This window comes from Sinohyriopsis cumingii, chromosome 10 (genome assembly GCF_028554795.1).
Source record: "Sinohyriopsis cumingii isolate HCF-2022 chromosome 10, ASM2855479v2, whole genome shotgun sequence".
In the NCBI taxonomy this organism is placed as follows: Eukaryota; Metazoa; Mollusca; class Bivalvia; order Unionida; family Unionidae; genus Sinohyriopsis; species Sinohyriopsis cumingii.
The window spans coordinates 75,956,137-75,977,231 of NC_142970.1; the positions used below are offsets into that span (position 1 = coordinate 75,956,137).

Here is a 21,095-nt window from a genome sequence, read left to right on the forward strand (position 1 = left end):
AGACACAAAAAGATGTATACCGCCATACCGGCCTATTCTGCACGTCGGGTAATTCTGCGCAACGATACGTCATTTCAGTAAACATTTGATCATGTGCTATTTTGGGTCAAAAATCCATTCGTATTCAGAAAGAAGAATTGTACATTAATTAAGAAAAGTGATATTCATAAAGTGTACAAAATATCCCACATTTTGGCTCGAAATGCACATAAAAATGTGATTTCTAAATAGCAATATGAAGACCCACTTCATGACCTTCTTAAACCTGTAACCCCAAAAAATTGATTTACTGTGAATCTTTTAGAATCATATAAAAAATACTTTATATAAAAGATGAAAATGTGTACCTTAAAACAAAACTGTATTTTTATCCAAGTTTCCAATTTTGCAAGACGATGTCCCAAATGTACAAAATCATCTGCTACCCAACGTGTCTACTTGCCTTTAAAGCAAATTCTCAACAAATTCCCCAGCGTATACTCTGTTTCTAAATTATGTATTATTTTTTTCCCCATCAATAAGACATAAACACATTACATCCTATTTATTGTTGTTTCTCTTACACTTAATAGCTTATTTTTCATAAAATGTTGGGGGCCTCGAGTGGCCTAGTGGTCTAAAGCGCTCTTTGTTATGGATCACTGCTATCTCACCTCTGTCTGCGTGGGTTCAAGTCTCTGATTCGGTTAATGTGGATATGTGAGAAAGCTTGCCAGTAGCTTCCAGTGGGTCGGTGTTTTTTTCCAGGGTTTTCAAGGGTTCTTCCTCCACCATTAGTACTGGCCGCCATGTATAGCCTATCGTGTGCTGAAAAATAGCGTTAAACCCTACAACAACAACATAAAATGTTGAACTTTACTAACTTTTTTACAAGATCGGTTTAGTTTGCTTAATATCTCTTGTCATTTATTGGTATTTTTACGTTGAATTTTGTAAAACACACTATAAACCTGACCTAATTACTCGACTGAATTTGCTGACAGAAACAGTCCAAAGCAATACATTTCATTTCTGTAGCAATATGGATAAACATTACATATTTTCAAAGCTATGCGCAGAATCGGCCAACATATCGCGAGTCAGGAAAAATGGGCGGTGGTATCCCCTGCGTCCAAAATGAATATTATTTTGAACAGAATATTCTGATGACAAATCCATCTTTTCAAATGGTAAGCATTGCTGTATCCGTTGTTTTCACGTGAAGTAACAAAACTTGTGTACGTCTATATCCGCCATTTTGAGTCCCTAGCCCTGCAAACCAGCACTAATAGCATTGTTTTTCCTGCATAAATATGAAGACACGTCTCATTTTGTGTGTAAGATTATAACAATACATCACATTCTGTTGTGCATGTCAACCACATGAGACGGAATGCGTGACTTTTCTACTTGTTTTCTTCAAGTAAAACATTTAAATTTCAACCATCCTTGTTATTCTTTCATAAACAAAATAGATCGATCAATAAACCAACACATAAACAAATGGAGACACAAACAAGTAGAAACGTAATGATTGTTAATTTTCATCCGCTGAAATCAATCATTTGGTTATCGTTCAAGTTAAAAGCTAATTGTTAATATATAATTTCATATTTCTAAAAGCATTTAAGGAATACTTCTTTTTGACATTCGACACAAGTCATGTTTCGTTTGAATAAACTGAAGATCAAACTTTTGAACGGTTATTGCTTTCATTCAGTATCATCCTACGTCCAACATCTCCGTCACAAATACAATATTTGACTATACTAGTTAAATTGATTTGTCAGCTGTCTTTGGCACAAGCACTGTTGTCGCGAAAAGTATTTGTGCATAACAGTTCTGACATAAAACATGTTACGAAATGTTAATTCGTAACTGATACTGTTTCCCGAAAATCATTGTCCGCAACCATTATTGTAAGATGACAAGCCTAGAGATATGATGCGAAACACTTTTTGAAAATGTCAATAATGTGTTTGTAAAAAAAATAAAAAAATAACTGCATTTCTATTTGATAGCAATATGCACGATTACGGTTCAACTTCACTATTCTGTCTTTCGATGTAAGCAAGGGAACTTCCAGCTTTATTATTTTCGTGCTATAGGGCACTTAATTTCAAGTATAATCTTTCTATCGTTTCGATGAAGTAAATGTCCTTATCGACAGTTAAATCAGATTATTATCTTGAATATACATGATGACTACTGTTGACAAAGGTTTGTTAGGGACTCAAAATGGCTGCGCAAGGTGCACGCACGTTGCATTGTGGGTTTGTGTGTACTCAATCGTGACATCAGTGAAAACAACCCTTTTTATTTTTGGCAATCGTTCGATTTCGGTATGCGTTTTGCTTCAGTATTGGAAACAAAAACCTTAGATGCGCAGAAATACCCGACAGCAGTGTATATATATTGTGTTGGTTTAAAAAAATGTTTAAAAGGGGATAACTTGTACTGGGGGAGGGAATTATGTCTTGTCTCTTATTTTTAAGAGGTGGGAGGTGGGTGCTGTTCTGGGGTTATTTTATCTGTACCCAATATTCTTTATAGGTAATCGTCGTGCATGTCCTGACGGGCGAAAACGACGTTACTCCAAATAGTCAGTCATTTATAGGTAAACTACCATAAGCAACGATACGAGACACACACCCCACCCCTATACTGGTGTGGCATTGTGTAGTATCTCCAGCACCTAAATTGCATGTAGATTAAATCAAAAGCCAATCTTCAACCTATAGTATGCACTATATCTAAGAATGATGCAAGTCACTGCTAGGTATTTTGGCCCAGTTTGCAACTGGAGTTATTGACGGAATAAACAAGCAACAGTCACATTCAGTCAAATTGCATGATCAACCAACCTCTTCTATACTTTGGAATATTCTTCCTACTGGCTACACTGCTAGATCCCTGTTACATCTACAAATCCCTGCATTACATTTGCAGTAATTGCAATGCGCTTTGTGTAAGGCAACTGCAAACCCGCGATTATTTTTGAAAATTTAGAGACAGCTTTTACCGGAAGCTGACAAGGCCAATAAATAAGCATGCGCTCGAAGGTATCACTTCGAAGTTAAACCTAGTAGTGGGCAAAATATTTAGATAATATGCGGGGCTATGGTATTTCATTAAATAATCTAACGGTGCGATATGTAAAACGATGATGATCAAAAATAAACTTAAAATCTATCTTAGTGATATAAACATACACGCTACCAACAAAGATATACGTAATGTACATGATGTCGCCGAAAGGTTGTACCGCGAATATATATACAAACTTTAAAATTGAAATATCTAAGCATCCTTTTAAATAAAGGTGACTTAAAAATAAGTTTTAACCTTATTACTATCTCATTTATATATATCAAGTGACCAATACAGTTTTATTTTAACAGAAACAGTAGAAAATATTGTCTGACTTTTGGGCGACACTAGATATATCCTTTAGGCGACCGCTAAAGGTTGAGCGTGTGTCGACCAAAGGTCGCATATTGGCTAATATATATATATATATATATATATATATATATATATATATATATATATATATATATATATATATATATATATATATATATATATATATATATATATATTTGTGCGTGTGTGTTGCGTACGTTTGTGTTGATAGTAGATATGTGTGTGTGTGTGTTTGTATGTGTTCGCGTACGTTTGTGTTAATAGTAGGTATTAGGGTTTGTATGCATTCGTGTACGTTTGTGTTGATAGTATATTTGTGTTTCTTTGTTCATTCTTCCCGTGTGTACATTGTGTATTGCGGGGGTTGGGGGTATTTTGGGGTTAGTTTTCTCCTCTACTCGTGTGCGGTTAGTAAATTTTGGGGTTGGTTATTTTTCCTCTTCCCGTTTGTGGATAGTAAATTTGGTGATTGCTTTAGTTGTTGTTTTATATTTTGCTCCTTCCCGTGTGTGAATAGTATATTTTGGGGTTCATTTTTTTTTCTTCTCTTCCCGTGTGTAGGTAGTAAATTGTTGTGGGTTTTTTTTTTTCCTCTTCCCGTGTGTGGATAGTATATTCGGGTTTGTTTCCTTCTCCTCTTCTGTGTGAGGATAGTATATTTGTGGTTTGTTTTGTATCCTCTTCCCGTGTGTGGTGTGTGTATTTATATGTTTATATGCATGCGCGTACGTTTGTGTGGATAGTAGAGTGTGTGTTTTGTGAATAGTTCAGTGTGTGTTTGTATGCGTACTTGTACGTTTGTGTGGATAATATATTTGGGTTTGTTTTGTCTCTTCTTTCCGTGTGTGTATAGTATATTTGGGGTTTGTTATGAAACTAGGAGAAAGAATAAGAAGTTTGTGGAGAAAACGAAGAAATTAAGAGAACTAGAAGAAGAAAACCAAAGGCCCTTTTCAGGAGCACTCATATGACTCGAAAAGATATTTGTTCTCTTCGCCTGAAAACAAATCCGGGTCCCGTAGGGTCTTTCATCACAGGACAGCGCGGATGGCGGTTGGCGGGTAAATTTACAGTGACAGGGGAATCTGCCGGGTCCAGTAGGGACTTTCATTGCTGAACAGGGCGGTTAGAGGGTGGCGGGTAAATTTATAGTGACAGTGGAATCTTCCTGGTCCCGTAGGGACTTTCATTACAGGACAGCTCAGCCTTCTTGTTTGCGTTACAATGGTTTAAAGGTGATTTTCCTTCCTTGGGACTGTCTTCTCCTAACTATGAGTCCAGGCATATGGTTTATTTATTCAGTCAATATAAGCAAGCAGAGACAGAAGATACTCCGTCAGGTTTGGTCAAGAATATTCAAAATTTGGATAGTTTATGAACTAGCTGAACTTACTCGCCACCCTCTACTCGCTGGACTAGCTGAACTTACCCGCTACCTGCTACCCTATACAACAACCTAACTTACCCTTGTCGGTATACAAGCCGAATATTATCCATGTTTTCTTCCCATTGACGCTAGACGTGCCCAGTGAACTTACCCGCTATCCGCTACCCTATATAACAACCCCACTTTCCCTTGTCACTATACAGTCCCAATATTCCCCATGTTCGATTCCCCTTGTCGCTAAATGTTCCCAGGGTGTTCTGAAAAGTCGTGTCCGTAAACGTTCCCAAGGGGGTCTGTAATATATTTTCTCATTGTCCTTAAAGTATCCACATATACTACTAACGCTCACGTAATGTACATTTAAAATGTGTACTACGAATCTGTAATTGACTGAAAGACAATAACTTTAACTTTGTTGTTGGGTTTTAGGAACAATGGTTTTCTGTTAGATGGGAGTAGTGAGTTTTTTTGTCGATTAATTGCTTTTCTCATTAATGTTAACTATTTAATTTAAACTGGATTAGTGCAATATTATAACAATAAGTCGGTCCAGCCTTCCTATATTGTATGAGACAGACATTTCTAAGACTTAGACCAGCCATCTTGTAAAGAATCATGAGTGAGAGCATACCACTAGTGAGGATGCGCATGCGTGCAAAGTTATATAAATTAAGGTATAGAAACGCGCCTGATGAAGGAAAGATAACTTTTATGCACATTTCGCCATTTCATCACAACACAGATAATCATGGCTACTTATTAAATTTCCATAGTCTTTAAAGTTAATGGTGGGTTATTTTTCAGTGTAAAGTTGTTGTTGATTGTTGTTTAAGGTTCAACGCCATTTTTCAGCACACGATAGGCTATACATGAAAGCCAATATAACTCGTGGAGGAAGAACCCTGGAAAATCCCGTTAAAATGCACTGACCCGTTGAAAAATAATGAAAGCTTTCTCGTATACACAAAATGGCCAAACCCGAGACACGAACCCACGTGGACAGAGGTGGGATGGCAATGACCGGTAATGGCGAAAGCGTTAGACCACTTGTCCACTTGGGGAGCCCATCATACAAGTATTACCATGTAGTAACACAGCAAAGTTTGATTTAAACTGAAATTATAGACTCTTGTTTGCTTGACAGCGTATACAGATTCCAAACGTACAGAAGTAATAGGAGTAAATGCCTTGCCTATGGGCAAAACACAGCGATTAACCTATGCTAGTCTGAAACATATAAGGCCACGTGTTCAGCAATCTAACCACTTTGCCACCACATGCAATAACAATTATTGGGAGATATTTATACCAATAGCATAGGATGCATCCGACATTACTAACAATGGCTCAGTTATGAACGATGTAGACCTTGATTTACCAGTGCATTCTATAACAGCAAGCTTGGCTTACGCTGCTCATGGAACGGAGAGAATATATAGTAGACTTTGAAAGTGTATGTGTGCTTAAAAAAAAGAGCATAAAAACTTATGTCATTTTATTTACAACAATTTAAACAACTTGTAGAGGAAAAAAGTCTACCCTTGTTGTGAACTATTTTAAAATGGAATATACACAAAGAGCTGTTCTATCGTGTTTATAAGATGTAAGAATATATAATCGATTTAAACATATTTAATATTTTGCATGGATCATGTAAACCAACATGAATTATATAGTAATAACCAATCATAAATTATTTTTATTTGTTCATACTCTATATTTTTTATACATCTTTTGTCAGCTCTCTAAACAAAATGCAGTCCATACACAGCATCACTTTGGCAAAGTGGAATGTATATCGTAGAAACGTTATATTATATGCTTCCGATTTTTACTCTAATAATTTGTAAACTATTTTGCTTGGGAACTGAATACATGATCAGGGTGGAGTAAAGTCCAAAGAAACCCAATATTTTCTTCTGCTGGAAACGAGGACCGAACCCCATGTGTTTCAGCACTTCCTTTGCTTATATGGATTTTAGCTGCACTTTCAAAACAATATTGGCTATATACTGACAATGAAATGGGAGCTATGTGCCTTATCCCGAGGACAGACTGAGGCAGTCAACCGCAGCTGGCCTGTGTGGGTATAGAACCACGATCCTTGGATTACGAGTCGTCGCTCTACCAACTCTGCTGCCAAAGTTTACATATGCTCAAGTAATGGATAGTTTATTACTAACAGCAAAAGGCACGGCGAATCGTTAAGGGCATGTGTCCAATGGTGCATTAGGGACATGTGTCCAATGGTGCATTAGGGACATGTGTCCAATGGTGCATTAGGGACATGTGTCCAATGGTGCATTAGGGACATGTGTCCAATGATGTATTAGTGACATGTGTCCACTGATGCATTAGGAACGTGTGTTCAATAATGCATTAGGGACATGTGTCCAAAACAAGATACATAAATATATCTGATTTTTATTGAGCACAGTCGAAGACAAAGACTAATAATATACATTGAATGCAGTTTGATTATATCAAAATACTGAATGAATTAAACAAAATAAATAAGTAGTTAATACATTATCTTGAACAACTAACAACAACACCGTCGAATGGGAACGGTCTAAATAAACATAGCATACAATACAATGATAAAATGTTACAAATATTGCATTTATGTCACCGAGTTAAGCAATTGAGTCAAAATGTGAAAGATGACGAAAATGAATAACATCAATACAAATGGTATACTTTGAACTGTGGGCATGTAAAAAGGTATATTAAAATATGCAATCAAAAATGTGAAACTTACATCCAGTTCTATATACATAACATCTACATTATAACTTCTAATGTAAGAAAACTCAGAACCCCAAAACTCATTTAAAAACTGTTTTCACCTAATGAATTTTCTTTTCTATGAACGTCTTTATTCTCTCAAATCATTTACAAACCCCGTGTGTTCTGAAACTTAAAAATAGATACCATAAGTTTAATTTACATTTTAAAAAGAGAAGAAAAAGTTTATTTGGTAAATAAAGTATAGCTGATATTTGCTAGACTTGACAACAAAACACCTATAGTTGGCCTGAAACAGAAGTTTTGAATTCTGGCACACTTTTCACCAATGGATCTAAAATCTGACATCTGAAACTTAGGCCTTTGGTTGGTAAAACGTAAGGCTAACTTAAAATTTGTCCTATCTGGCATTTCCGTCATAAACATTCAAGTAATGAATGTCACTCCAGACTTCGAAATATAACTATCAATATAGAAATTAGTTAGTTAAAATACTTTCGATTAAAATTCTTGGTTGACGTGAAGTTCTATGCTTGAAAGGCAAGAATGCCAAAATTAAGACACAAATAACTTGCAAGTGACAAGGTGGAAACTGTCTTCTTTAGCTGGTAATAAGAATGGCAAAATTTGCACTTACAGTTTTACGTCCTGAATATCCTCAAAATGTGCTTTCTTGGTGCTGCAAATCCGAATTACATGAGCCATGTTATGGGTTCTCAAGTTTGATTACACATTTAGAAATTGCACTGCAATTCCGACTATAGTCCAAGAACAACTACATCCTACTTACTGCACTCAAAATGAAATAAACGTTATATTTCATATCGTCTTTTTGACAATTGCATTTGAAAGACTTCATATCTTTCACACATAATGATTTCAAACATTCAATGGCAGAACAGAAACACACTTGCAGATGTCAAAACACTGTTCCCGCGCTGCTGACATTCGATGTACTTCATGTGGGACTGGCACAGATAAATCAAGTCCATAATCACAAAATTTCGTAGCATCGAAAAAAATACGAACACCTATTCATTCCAGCTCAAATGGAAAAGTTGTGCAATTATTCAATCACAATATGACTCTAAATTTCAATTTAAGGTAGACCAAACGCCATTTTCTTTCGAAAGTTATGTCTAGCGTGCGACTAAGTTCAAATATATCTGGGCAGAGTTATGTGCACATTAATAATGTTGCTGCTGTGTAATGTTGTTGTGTATTTAGTTTGGAATACGGCATACATTCAGTTACTTTGTTTCCTAGTCTATTTTTCTTTATATAACTTAGCCTTACGTAGAATAAGAAAATTAGCATATAATAGAAAGAATACTGCGACAAGCCCACACTTAACCGGCAGTATCTGCCATCATAATTACATATAGATGTATGACTAAAATGCATTATAAATGTTGTTAGAAAAATACAATGTTTCGGTTAACTTTCTCCGAAGCTGAATGTATAACAATTATAATACATTTTTCATACTTTCTTATTTTCAGGTGTGAGACACAGTAAGGCGACGGATAAAACAAAACGTAAGGATACTGGACCAGATAGTGTGAAAAAGAGGAGCAACGAAGAACCGAATATGGAACGCGAGTTTCTTTCCCCTAATACAGGTAAAGTAGAGTGACTGAATATTTACTATAGGTAGAGTAGGTACAACTGTATTTCACGGCATCTTTAATCTCCAAATTTGTTCTATTTAAAATAAATTGAATATACTAATGAATACAAAAAGCATACAGTGATCGACCTTGACGTTTTATTAGGTTCCGTAACAAAACACATTTTTCGAAGTCTCTGGTAAACAAATTAGAAGATGGTTTTTTGATAAATTAATCTTCATCGTGTCAGGATTAAAAGATTGAGTATCCATTAAATAACAGCGGCTAGCAGTATGATTAAAAAGGATACAAATTATATTTTTGCCTTTCAGCCATATAATTAGAATCTCTTTAAACGTGCTTTTCAATATGTAGTTTATACATTAGTACATTATATTAATCTTTGAGAAATACAATGTTATTTTAATTTTTGAAATTGTCAAACAACATTTTTTATAAACGGTTCATAAGGCATGAAAATGTGTTAAGCTTTCACCCAAAATATGTTTAATTATTTCATTTTTAGTATTCTCAAATAAAATAATCGCGCTGATTATCAGAGACGTATATCCGAATTCATGGCAAACGTTTTGACGAAATGCTGAAATACAATACGGAACCTTTTCATGTGTATATCCAAATCGAGAGTTCTATTTTCTCACTAAACTCTGCACAAACTATTTTTATATCGCATGCAACTCGTATATTTTGATAAGAGCGCATCGCTGTGCAACAAATATTATCATAATTAGTTCTTTCGAAAATATAATTATTAAATGTTCTTCCCGTAATTGCCATTGTGGCTTTCAAGATACAAAGATACGTCGGGCTTGTAAATAGCGAGTAGAAAATCTGTAAATATTTGATTTGATTATGGTATTTGTTTCTACCTATATTATAATACCATCATGTATCCTTGGGATCTACATTACTTGGGTTATTATATTCGCTTGATGGATCAATGTCGGCGTCATCTTTGTAGAATTCATTCGCTTCATTATCTGTACTCAAAGATAGCACCTTTAGTTTCTCTTGTACAATATCAATAATGTCATATTCCACTAATAGTGGCCATATATACATTGTTCTTACTCTAATATAATTCCTAAATTGATTAATTAATCAATACACTTCCAATATGTGTTCGAAAGGTCATATAACATCGGTTTGGGCCTTCGTAACAAATCTGTATGATTCTTTCAACGATACAGTGATTTAATATTTTCTGTAACATTGCAAAAGCTCCACAGATCTTGTAGAATTAGGTATCACAATCACGTAGTTCAATAATTTTTTTCACAATACAATACACATATATCGGTGAATTGTTTGCCCATGTATTGATTATGTATCAAAATTATTTCATATAACGGGAGTATTTCTCAGCTCGTGTTGTGGTTAATAATTGTTGGACTTGTATTTGTCACGTCACAATCTCATAGGCGTGGACAGTTCAGTAGTGTGACCAGGATGGGATTTTCCTGTTGTTTGTTCGCATATTGCTCAACTTCGTAGATTATCCACGACTTCAAACAAGAGTGAATTATTATATTGTTAGCTACAGTCATGGGGATAGTAGGCTGTAACCTATATCAATATCAACACTCTTAAATCACATATGTTCATACTGCTACCTTCTATGAACAGAATGCAGATAATATACAAAGGCATATATGGGCAAAACACCATCCCCATTTCAATATTGCATATAACTCGAACTATGTTTGTTCATTTGATAAAGTCCTATATCGGTCCCATGTAAATTCCAGAGTGGGCACAACTTTTATTTTTGTCACAGTGTTCGAAATATAATCACAGTTCAACTGACTGACTGCGTTGTTTATTGTGTTATGTATATCTATATTTTTGTAACTCCTGGTATGTCATTGTATTTGAATTTTTAAATTTTATTTCCTGTTTACAAATTGTACAGTTTAACTTTATTTGATTTCGCCTACGTGACCGGATTCTGTTAAGAACGTAAAATTGCATACGATCCATAAGTAGATTCTGACGTATGGATTGACAATAATTAATAATAATCTTAACAATAAGACTTAATATTGCTTTTGCATTAATTTCTTATTGACTGATGAGGTTTGGTCTGTATCATAAGTATTCACTAATTTTCCATTGGTTAGGCTAGGTCACATGAATATGCAATTTCGACGCAAAATGAGTAATAAGATCCGTCCTATGGGGTATATTGTGAAAAAATGTCATAATATATGGTGCATATAAGGAGAGAACAGAGCAATCAACCTCATTGCTGTTTTGGAGTCATCCTCATATCTTGTGTTCCTGTTGTAATTTTTAGACATATTGTATGTTGCACTTAGACATTATTCGAGAGGTAACACATTTATTTTGTATGTTCATTGGAAATAAAACGTGTTAATCATCTTGACTATAATACGACCATAGAGTCGTAACAATTGCACGACTTGAAATGCAATTCAGATACATAGTTCAAGGATTTGGTACTCATTTGTTATTTACTGGGTGATTCATATCAAACTTTGGAAGAAAGAAAATATCTCCTCATAGTAATCCTTAAATATGAAAACCTAAAGTCTGCAACTAATGTCTGCATTTATTATGCGCATAACAATAACAAACATTAAACATTTTCAAGTGAATACCATATGGAATCATTAGTTTTATCAAATATATATGTGTATATGAATGTATTTTGCTCACTAAGGGAATAATTAAACAGCCAAAGCGTTAACATGAAAATTTAACCGAAGCTAATACAATCTTTACGGCCCTGCAATAGCATCCAAATTATGCAAAGCTAGATGAAATATGAAATCTAATTCCGAAGAGTATTCTGCTGCGAAGACAACGTTATTAATAGTATGCTTCTTGAATGCGCCGTTTAGAGATGGATGGGTTCCTGTCCCATCCGCTCGGGACCGGCCGGGTTTTTTACTACCCCGAAATACCTCACCCGGCCCAGTTGAATATAAAATATTATCTTACTGGGTCATGTGGCAGCCCGGACCGCGACACACGTTTTATGGTTGACAAAAATGGAACTCAGAGATGGGATAGGAACCCAAGCACAATTAAAGTTGAGAAACCCCGACTCGGCCAGGCAGGTCACTGCCGCGTATTGGTAACTGTACCAGGCAAAATAATCGCAGCCGTCCATCCCTAATTCTTGTCTATATACACTCAGACCTTGAGAACCATACGGTCTACATTTTAAAAATCACAAAGAGGTTTTACTAAAAACTCATTACAAATAATGCACTTACCGAATCGTGAAATATCAGGCCGGAAGACAAATCTTATAAGTCTCTTTTGTTTTCCAGATGTTGACAAAACATCTCGCCAGAAAGGTAATTCCATCTTTGTTCATTATTTATAAGGTACCCTTCTCTAGGAAGCGAAAATTAATATATGAGTAAGGTCTAAATACCTAAATGATGTTTTCATTTTTTATATGATTTGCTGATATACCTATAGCCTGGAACAGTGTCGAGGTGCTAACAGTCTTGATGTGTCACAATAATATGATCAAAATCGTTTCTAACTAAATTCAAAACAATCCAAAATATCGATTTAGTACGAACTTATTAACGAGCACTTTATGATTCCAATGATAAACAAATAAATAAATTCCTCAAATTAAACCTGAACACAATTAAAAGCCTGATTACACTTGATGATGAGTAAATTTTGTGAAAACAATCGTAACATAGAAAAATCCTAAAACGCAATAACAGCACCAGGGTGTTTTGAAAAATTGGTTTGTAGAGCATTCTACGATGTCAACCAGATCAGGTATATTACTAAAACATTAATAAAGTACATGGCAAATATCATAAAGCCAAGGAGATTCCCCATGGTAAAACGAATGTCCTGAACGCAACTTCAACCAATAATCTAGCGAGATAACATCAAGATCACATTGTATTCGAAACATAAATTTATTTACGTATACAGTTTGATTAATTATAATTGTGCTAAACACTGGGAATTGATTTCCGTCGATCCCAAGATTAGAATGTGTACCACTGAAAATATGTTTCCTCTTTTAACATAGTCATCAATGAATTATTCATCGATGAGAGATTGTTAGATTTCTTGTCGATATCTCTGTTATCGCAATTTTTCAATTTATATGATGAAGGAGAACCACCATGTAATGTGGAGTGAGTAAACTCTTACCCGATGTTCTGAATTGAAAAAGAAATCATGATCATTATATGTACAGTAAAGTTGAAATGTACGCTTCCAATTTGATCAAATGAATAAATACAATCTCAGACACTTTTGTGTTTATATCTAGATCTAGAGTCCTGTATTGATATGAAATATGTAAATAAACAGGATGGGGTATAAACGTATGGCGTATTTGTCATTTTAAAAGACATTTGACTTATTGATTCTACAGTGCTCTAAAGATATCAGGACATTTTGTCTTATAAAAAGGTGTCTAGTATAATTTTCTTTAAAATAATATAACTTGGATATCGAACTCAAGACTGAAACGTGCTTTTTTGAATCCCATAATCGGACCAGACATGGTCAGCTACTTTAGTGTGGCCCGGGCACTTTATTCCAGTTTCCTCTGCATTAAATAAATACTCTTCTTGCTGCATTTTGTTGGATAGGACAGATGTAATATGGTATTTTTTCAGGTAAATTAAAATATAAAAAAGTTTTAAATACCGATTCCAAATCATTCAAGTTTTAGTGGGAAAACAAAATTTTGCCTCTTAAATTATATTATACCAGACAACAGAGAGGACAGTTTTAAGAAGCTTTAGCAACATATGCATTTAATAAGGAACCACGATCAAATAATTATATCATTAATATTTTTCTAAATGTCTTCTTCAATGTCCCGTTCTTTACAGGAAGGATTGAACAATGTTACCTACAGCTCCAAATATATATTTGTACCAGCATATGTGATATAATACAAACAACAAAATTGTATGAAAGGAGTATGGTCTAGGACTCTGTTGCAAAATAATTTAACTTTCTTTTCGTTTTGACCAATGAAAGAATTTGTTTTCAGATGGTAAATCTTTATAAATCTCCACACAAAAAGTTCTCTCTTTTCACCAATTAAAGAAATTACAAATAAGCAATATAACAATATAAATTAATATAAATTATTTTTCAACTTTAAAATGTTACTGTATAACAAATTATGGACAGGTGTACACTTAGATTAATTAACATTAGAAAATGTTGCACAATGTGTGTCCGCAGTACCCGACAGTTGATAGATAGACAAAACAATATGCTAAGAGACGTGTCAATATTATTTCATTTTAAAGACAATCCAGATGTTCCTAAATATCCAAGTATCTTCTAAAACGTTGGCTCGGAACCAGAACTCTGTATAGTATTATCAGATGATCACATTCCATGCTTGGATATTAAATAAATTATTCGAAAGATTAGTAACACATCTCATTTTTCAACACGTAGGAGGTGAGATGGTTTTTGAATCTTCAGTGAAAAGTATTATGGCACAATATTGTTTTTCTTATGCAATTAAGGAATACTGGCCCAAAGGTCTTCAGATATGTATGCTTGTACATAGATTCAGCAGTGTTATCTGTGCAATCCAAAGCAGATCGATTTCAATTTTAATTAGCACACCTAACGATATCTATGGGTGCAAAATTATTTTCATGATGATATCGTCTTGTAAGCAGCTTATGATGTTGAACAGCTACAATAGTAATGGATTAAGCTGTATGAGTTGGTTAACAATACCATTAAATGGGAAACTAATTATAGGCATCATAATCACAATAATTCACGCTTTTACCTTACAACATGATTATGGTAGCACTTCCTCGCTACTCGCCACTTTCCTTTTTCCTGGACTCTGATCTATGTATCCCATCAAAATATGAGTCCGTCTGTTTTAAAGGTGTTGGTGGGTGATGTAAAAATAATATAGATTATCCTTCTAACATTCATAACACGAAACGCTAATGTCAAAATGAAACTGGCATATCATTAAGGACAGAATATAATCTGCTGCATATTGTATGGGTGAAGAAACAAAAAGAAACAGATTCAGTTAATACATATAATTGAATTATAATATCTGTTGAGAAATAACTGACATCTATTGTGAAAAGTAAGCAAATTCTTATTACTGCTTCAATCCATAAAAATGCAGTCTATAAATCAGAAGAGATTTCTGCCAATTGTCAGTTTAAGGCATCGTTATCCGTACGCTCCCATGATTACCAATACCGTTTGCACTCAGATATTATAAATGAATATTGTAAAATAAACGTATTGCCTTATTTACGACAGAATTAGAGAATTTCATATATATATATATATATATATATATATATATATATATATATATATATATATATATATATAACGTTACATTGAAGAACAATGATATGTTAAAGGTTCTCGACACCTTATCTGAAAGGTATGAAATCACAGATCAAAAAACATTTTTTGTTTGGAGTTTGAGCTAGTTTTCCTTGTCACAACAAGTGTTTTAGCCCAATGCAAAGAATTTTTTATATTTTCTATCTCATAAGAGGTCTAGAAAAGATATTTAATTCTGTATTTCATGGACAAAATTTCAGTCCATCTGTCTTGTGGCCATTTTAAATTGACTGTTACTAATTACTATTAAGTGTTTAAAGTGTACGCAGTTGTGTCCCGAAAAGATTTGCATGGAGAAAAATTGCACATTTGAATGAACGACTGACATCACACCCACATATTTTTCATCAGTATCAACACATATTTAAGGAATTGATGTATCGCACGTTTACACCATCTATTAAATAATCGTTATTATTCCCCATGAGATTAAAAAATTAGTCCCAATGGTGTTTTTTTCTACAATGCCTAAACCCTGAAGGCAGGATTCAGGCACCATCTCACAGCCTTCAAGACATATTAATTGACCACATCATAATCACCACTTTGATCTGATGTGAGTGAGCTGCATACTTCTAACGTTACAAGTAAATACCGTTTTTGATAGCGCAGTCCAATAATATCTCGGCCATTTCCAATTTTCAGCAATTTTCTAAAAATTAAAGAACTCTTAGTCTACCTCCTTTTCTTTTAAAGAAGGAATATTTTTGGCAATATCAAAACGTCAACCTGTGTTTACACGAGAGGAGTGTTTTTTTCCAGATCTGATTATTTATTTTTAAACTGCATTTGTGTCTCTCTTGCATTTCATTCTCCTTTTATTTTAGCATATCCCTTTTGCCTTCCCCTCTCTTCTTTTCTATATTGCATTTACACGTATTCCTTCTGCATTAGCATTAGCATTTACATATCTCTATTTCCTTTTCCTTTCCCATTTTTTGTCTCTCGTCATATCACCCATAAACTATTTATTAGAAGAGAAACGAATGATTGAATCTCTATATCTCTGTCTCTCTGTCTCTCTGTCTCTCTCTCTCTCTCTCTCTGCTCTCTGTCTCTCTCTCTCTCTCTCTCTCTCTCTGAAGCTTAATCCTTCTGAACGTTTGTGTGGTGCTTTTCATTATCTACCAAATTCGTACAATATTCTTCGTGAAAGAAGCCATCCCTTCAAAAAGGCCATAATGTATTTATGACTGCAATCGTATCGGACTTGGTATTTATTTCATGTGGTTCATTTGCTAATTAATGAATCGAAAGACGTGTGCTGCTTGGAGATCATAATCTTGATGTTTATCTTCTATAATGTTGCTCATATTTAGTTACTTACCCTACCTTACCTTATGTTGATTACACGTATGGAGACAAAACATCTAGCAAAATATCCGTTTTAAAACTTTCTCTATCCTTTTGATATCAAACTAACCTTCCTTTCCCAGATTCAAATCGTTGCGAAATGTATTATGTGAAGAGTAACATTTTTGTATATATGACATTCTCTTTATAGCGAATTTTAAGTTGGGTCATTTTTGAAAACAGTCACTAAAAATGATTTCATTTATAGACAATATTTGTATCATTATCATAAGCGAAACAATTAAATTCAGTATCTTGTGCATAAAATAGTAAATTGTTTGAAAACAAGTAGATGTAGCCAGAGTTTATGTGCGGAGTTGATTGAAGTGGCATATTGCAGATCGAAAATCGTCTTCAAGATATTAAAGTTGGAAGACATATCTAAAGTAAAACAGCAATAATAAAACCTCACACACACACACCGTTAATCAATGAACTCTTCCTAGTGGTCTTCGGCGACTCGTTCCTGGTAATCGTAGGCCTTTCCCATTTGTATAGACCTACCAGATCTGCCTCCCATGTCATTTTACAAAGCCATTCAGGATGATGTTCTGACAGCCCTAGCCGCTGTGGCCGATACTGCTAACAATACCGGAATGGCTGCACGGAATGGATATATTCCACCAGTCTTTTGCAATTGATTCACCGCTGATTTAGATTACTTTAGTGTCCCCGTGGCATTATTGTGCTTGGACGCATTAAGTTGTTTAAGTTGCCTTCCAATCAACCCCAAAGGGTCATTTCGAGTTAATTTTATTGCACAAAGTTTTAACGTAAAGCCACCATTGTTTCTTATTGCCTTTTTATCTACAACTACTTTTAAGAAAGCCGATATTAGGACATTATAGCAAGTTTATTAATCAATTTTCCACAGGCCCATCCCTTGACCCAATCTCCAGAAACAGGGTTTCGGTACAAAAAGTTAAAGTGTGCCTCCTCTAATTAAGACCGATACATAAATGAAAATAAAGGTCAAAGAATCCATAACGCCAGATGTTCCTGTGAAAAGTAACAAATCAGGCATTATATAATGAAGTCATGTTTGGAACTATGCAAACCAGTGTCGATGTTTTGATACCTGTCCACATATCATTATTATGCATGTGCTTTTTTTGCATAGTTAAGAACATTTCTTCAGAAGGTTAATGATGATCATTTAAACGCAAAGATACTTCAGTCATTTCTAAGTGGTCAAATATCATCTAGCTCTGTGTTTGGTCATTGTCATTTCTAATTCGAACCGTCACGAACACATCTTTTGGTGAGGTAAGACCACGTTGGGAACTCATTTGCTATGTAAACTTTCCAGAAATGACTCTTGATGTGTGCCTATCTGTGGTACGCGCGATAACCAGCGCGAACACCAGCAGCATTGATCAGGTTCCAGATTGCATAAGCGACAACAAACATGATTCTTTAGATAGCTAATGGGATAGCAGAGGCATCCACCATGTTAATATTTCTATCAAAAATTGCATGGTTAGAGTTATTCTTGTGGTTAATGTGACTGAATGTTTGGCCGAAAAATACCCGTGCGAAGACCTCTGCTAAAACAAAATATGTGACGTAATGGAATTGCAAAAGAAAATCATAATAAGCTTTCATGAAGTTGTCTTTGACGCCGTACGAATATATTATTAAAAGTACCATTTGAGCCAAAGACAGTATGTTGCACATCAATTTGAGGTCGCCTAATTGTATCAAGTCGGCAATCTGCATTATCAGAGGTATCCATGACAATCATCTTAATTAGACCAGCGGATCTCGCATAATCACTACTATCTAGCCTGTCCGACAATCGTCGCGGAAATATCAACTGTGTCAACATGTGATTCGAATTCCTCTTACCCTCGATGTAATAAGATGCATTGTTAAAGAACGTCATGGTTCCATTGTTAGCAAGTCCAACAGTTGGTTTGTGGTCATAGGTTTTATCCTCCAAGAAAGGTCACATTAAATTCTAGTTTCGTTGATGAGATCATGAGGCACTGCTTGGCATTATATGTACAAAAAACTGTTAGATCGCAGCATAAATGTGAAGTAAAATTGTCGCAGAAGTCATCATCGGTGTCGTCGCTTGTCATTGATATATTTATCAAGTTCATGCATCAACATGCTTGATTTTACGTCCATGATACCATCGATATCGCTTCATTAATAACTACTGGTGCGTTGAACCAATACGTTTTTCCTATTGATTTATCAGGTCGTTATGAGCCAATAATCAACCAAGGCCGCTTCCATTTTTCATGTTGTTCCAGCCACTGTTGCCTTAGCTCCAGGGACCTATTTTTCATTTCGTCCACTGCGATTGTAAATGCCGCTAACGTATTTTGCTCCAGCCATCTAATTAGTTCTTTTTATTCCAGTGTTGGTGTAAAAGTTCTTTATTCGTTTTTATATAGCTTTTTGTTTTGCACGTTTAATTAGACCGTTTCCTTTCTTTCGTTTTGCTGGTACTACCTTTTTTAAATGTTCGTTTATCTTTTTCTTTTGTTCTTCGTATGTGCGAAATTCGGGTCTCTTCGTATTGTCGTTCAAATCTTGTTTTCTCTTCTGGTGTTTTTGCAGAATGTGATGAACGTTGTGGTGGGTCTATTTTCTTGTTTCACTTCTTCCTCTGAACAATGTTTAATGTCGGGCGAGTTTAGTAATTGCAATGTAGGTCTTTTTTCTGGTTGTTGGTGCATGACTGGTTTAGACCGTTCCATAAATTTTCTCCGTTTCTGCAAAATAATTCTACTGATTACCGGTAGCATGTTTGTTTCCATAAAACTCCCTAAATATCATTTTAAACCATTCAGTGTTCATGTATTTGTTATGTGTCTTTGATGGTAATTGTACCATGAACACGTTCCAGTCTTCACTGACTTCAGCAATTGCATGTGGCAAGTATCCAATACTCTCTACAATTGCTCTATTTGATTTTTGTATATCCTTGGTGCGTATAGCTATTTTACGATTAGGACCCGGTTCATCTTCAGTTCCCGTTAGCGCTGACACCTGCTCCACTTATGATTTCGTTGTCAATTTAATATTCTCAGCATCGTTTTGAATTTCCTTCGTTGGTTCAACGAACTGTGCAAATGCTTGTTGAAAGCCAGCTGTGAGGGTTCCCGTGTAATACTGTGTCGCGAATGAAACATGTCTCGAACACTTTTGCGACCTTCAGTACTATTGCGAAACAATACCTGGTGTTGATGAGCGGTTGTACGGCATCGCTTCTCATAGTTTCGTATAACATCACCGGTTTAGCCATTTAATTTGATTATTATGGTGATTGCATTGTTTTGTCAAGTCAATAGTGTAATACGCTCAAACAACTTACAAATCTCATCCCACGATTAGTCGGGAGCACACCAAGACTAAATAATATTTGTCTGGCCATGTGAGTCAATGCCACTAAACATAATCGACATGTTACAGTTATATCGTATTACTTTATGCACTTGTGCGGATCTTTAAGTTTAATAAATCACGTCTTTATTTTTATATCCACCTGGCGAAAATGTTTGTGACGAAATGATTTGTTGTTCAAGTATCACAAAATCGTATAAATAAGATTATTTTCACTTGCATCTAAATCATCAATGGTAGGTGCTTCCTCGATGGTGGAAAGTAATCAACATCGGTGTTGACACTCTTTGATTAAGTCATCTCGGCTGTGTAACTCAACGCTTTTTCAAAGTCGGCGCAATCACGTACAACGAATTCCCCGTGAATCATCGTAAGATCATGTTTAACACTAATTGCGTTTTTCCGGATCCAGCAGGACCCATGATTAGTGCACAAGCTAAGTTTTGAAGCATGGAAACGTCCAGTTCCATATGAACTATACCTGGATGGTTTACAAATTGCTTGCGCGGAAAGGTTAATGACACGTACTTTTCTTTTCCATGATTCCATTTAATAATACAATCGGTGTATACCTTAATCAAGTCTTCATGTTGTTATCGATTTCGCATTAAAACACGTACTGAAAATCCAAATCGAGTTCGAACCCGTAATGGTACAGTCGACATCGAGGGAATTCTGTTCGACGTGAAGCAAACATGTACATATTAATAGAAACTTCAAGTTTCAACAGCGAATATGTTTTAAAATGTCACCGGCAGTGATGTCGCTGGTGCATTAAAGGGGTTACCAGGAATACCATGGAGTAAATAGCCTGGTGAAAAACATACATAATACAATTAATG

The 21,095-nt window shown here is 35.0% G+C and overlaps 1 protein-coding gene across 1 annotated transcript in view; it reads left to right on the plus strand.

The window, feature by feature from the left end:
* The window catches only part of LOC149790409 (uncharacterized), a 116,417-nt gene that overhangs the window by 8,483 nt on the left and 86,839 nt on the right, over positions 1-21,095 (plus strand). Inside the window, exons 2-3 of the mRNA XM_089973217.1 lie at positions 9,043-9,162; positions 12,471-12,497. Of these exons, the coding sequence (XP_089829343.1) occupies positions 9,132-9,162; positions 12,471-12,497 (58 nt within the window). The 5' untranslated portion in view covers positions 9,043-9,131. The remainder of the gene's footprint in view (positions 1-9,042; positions 9,163-12,470; positions 12,498-21,095) is intronic.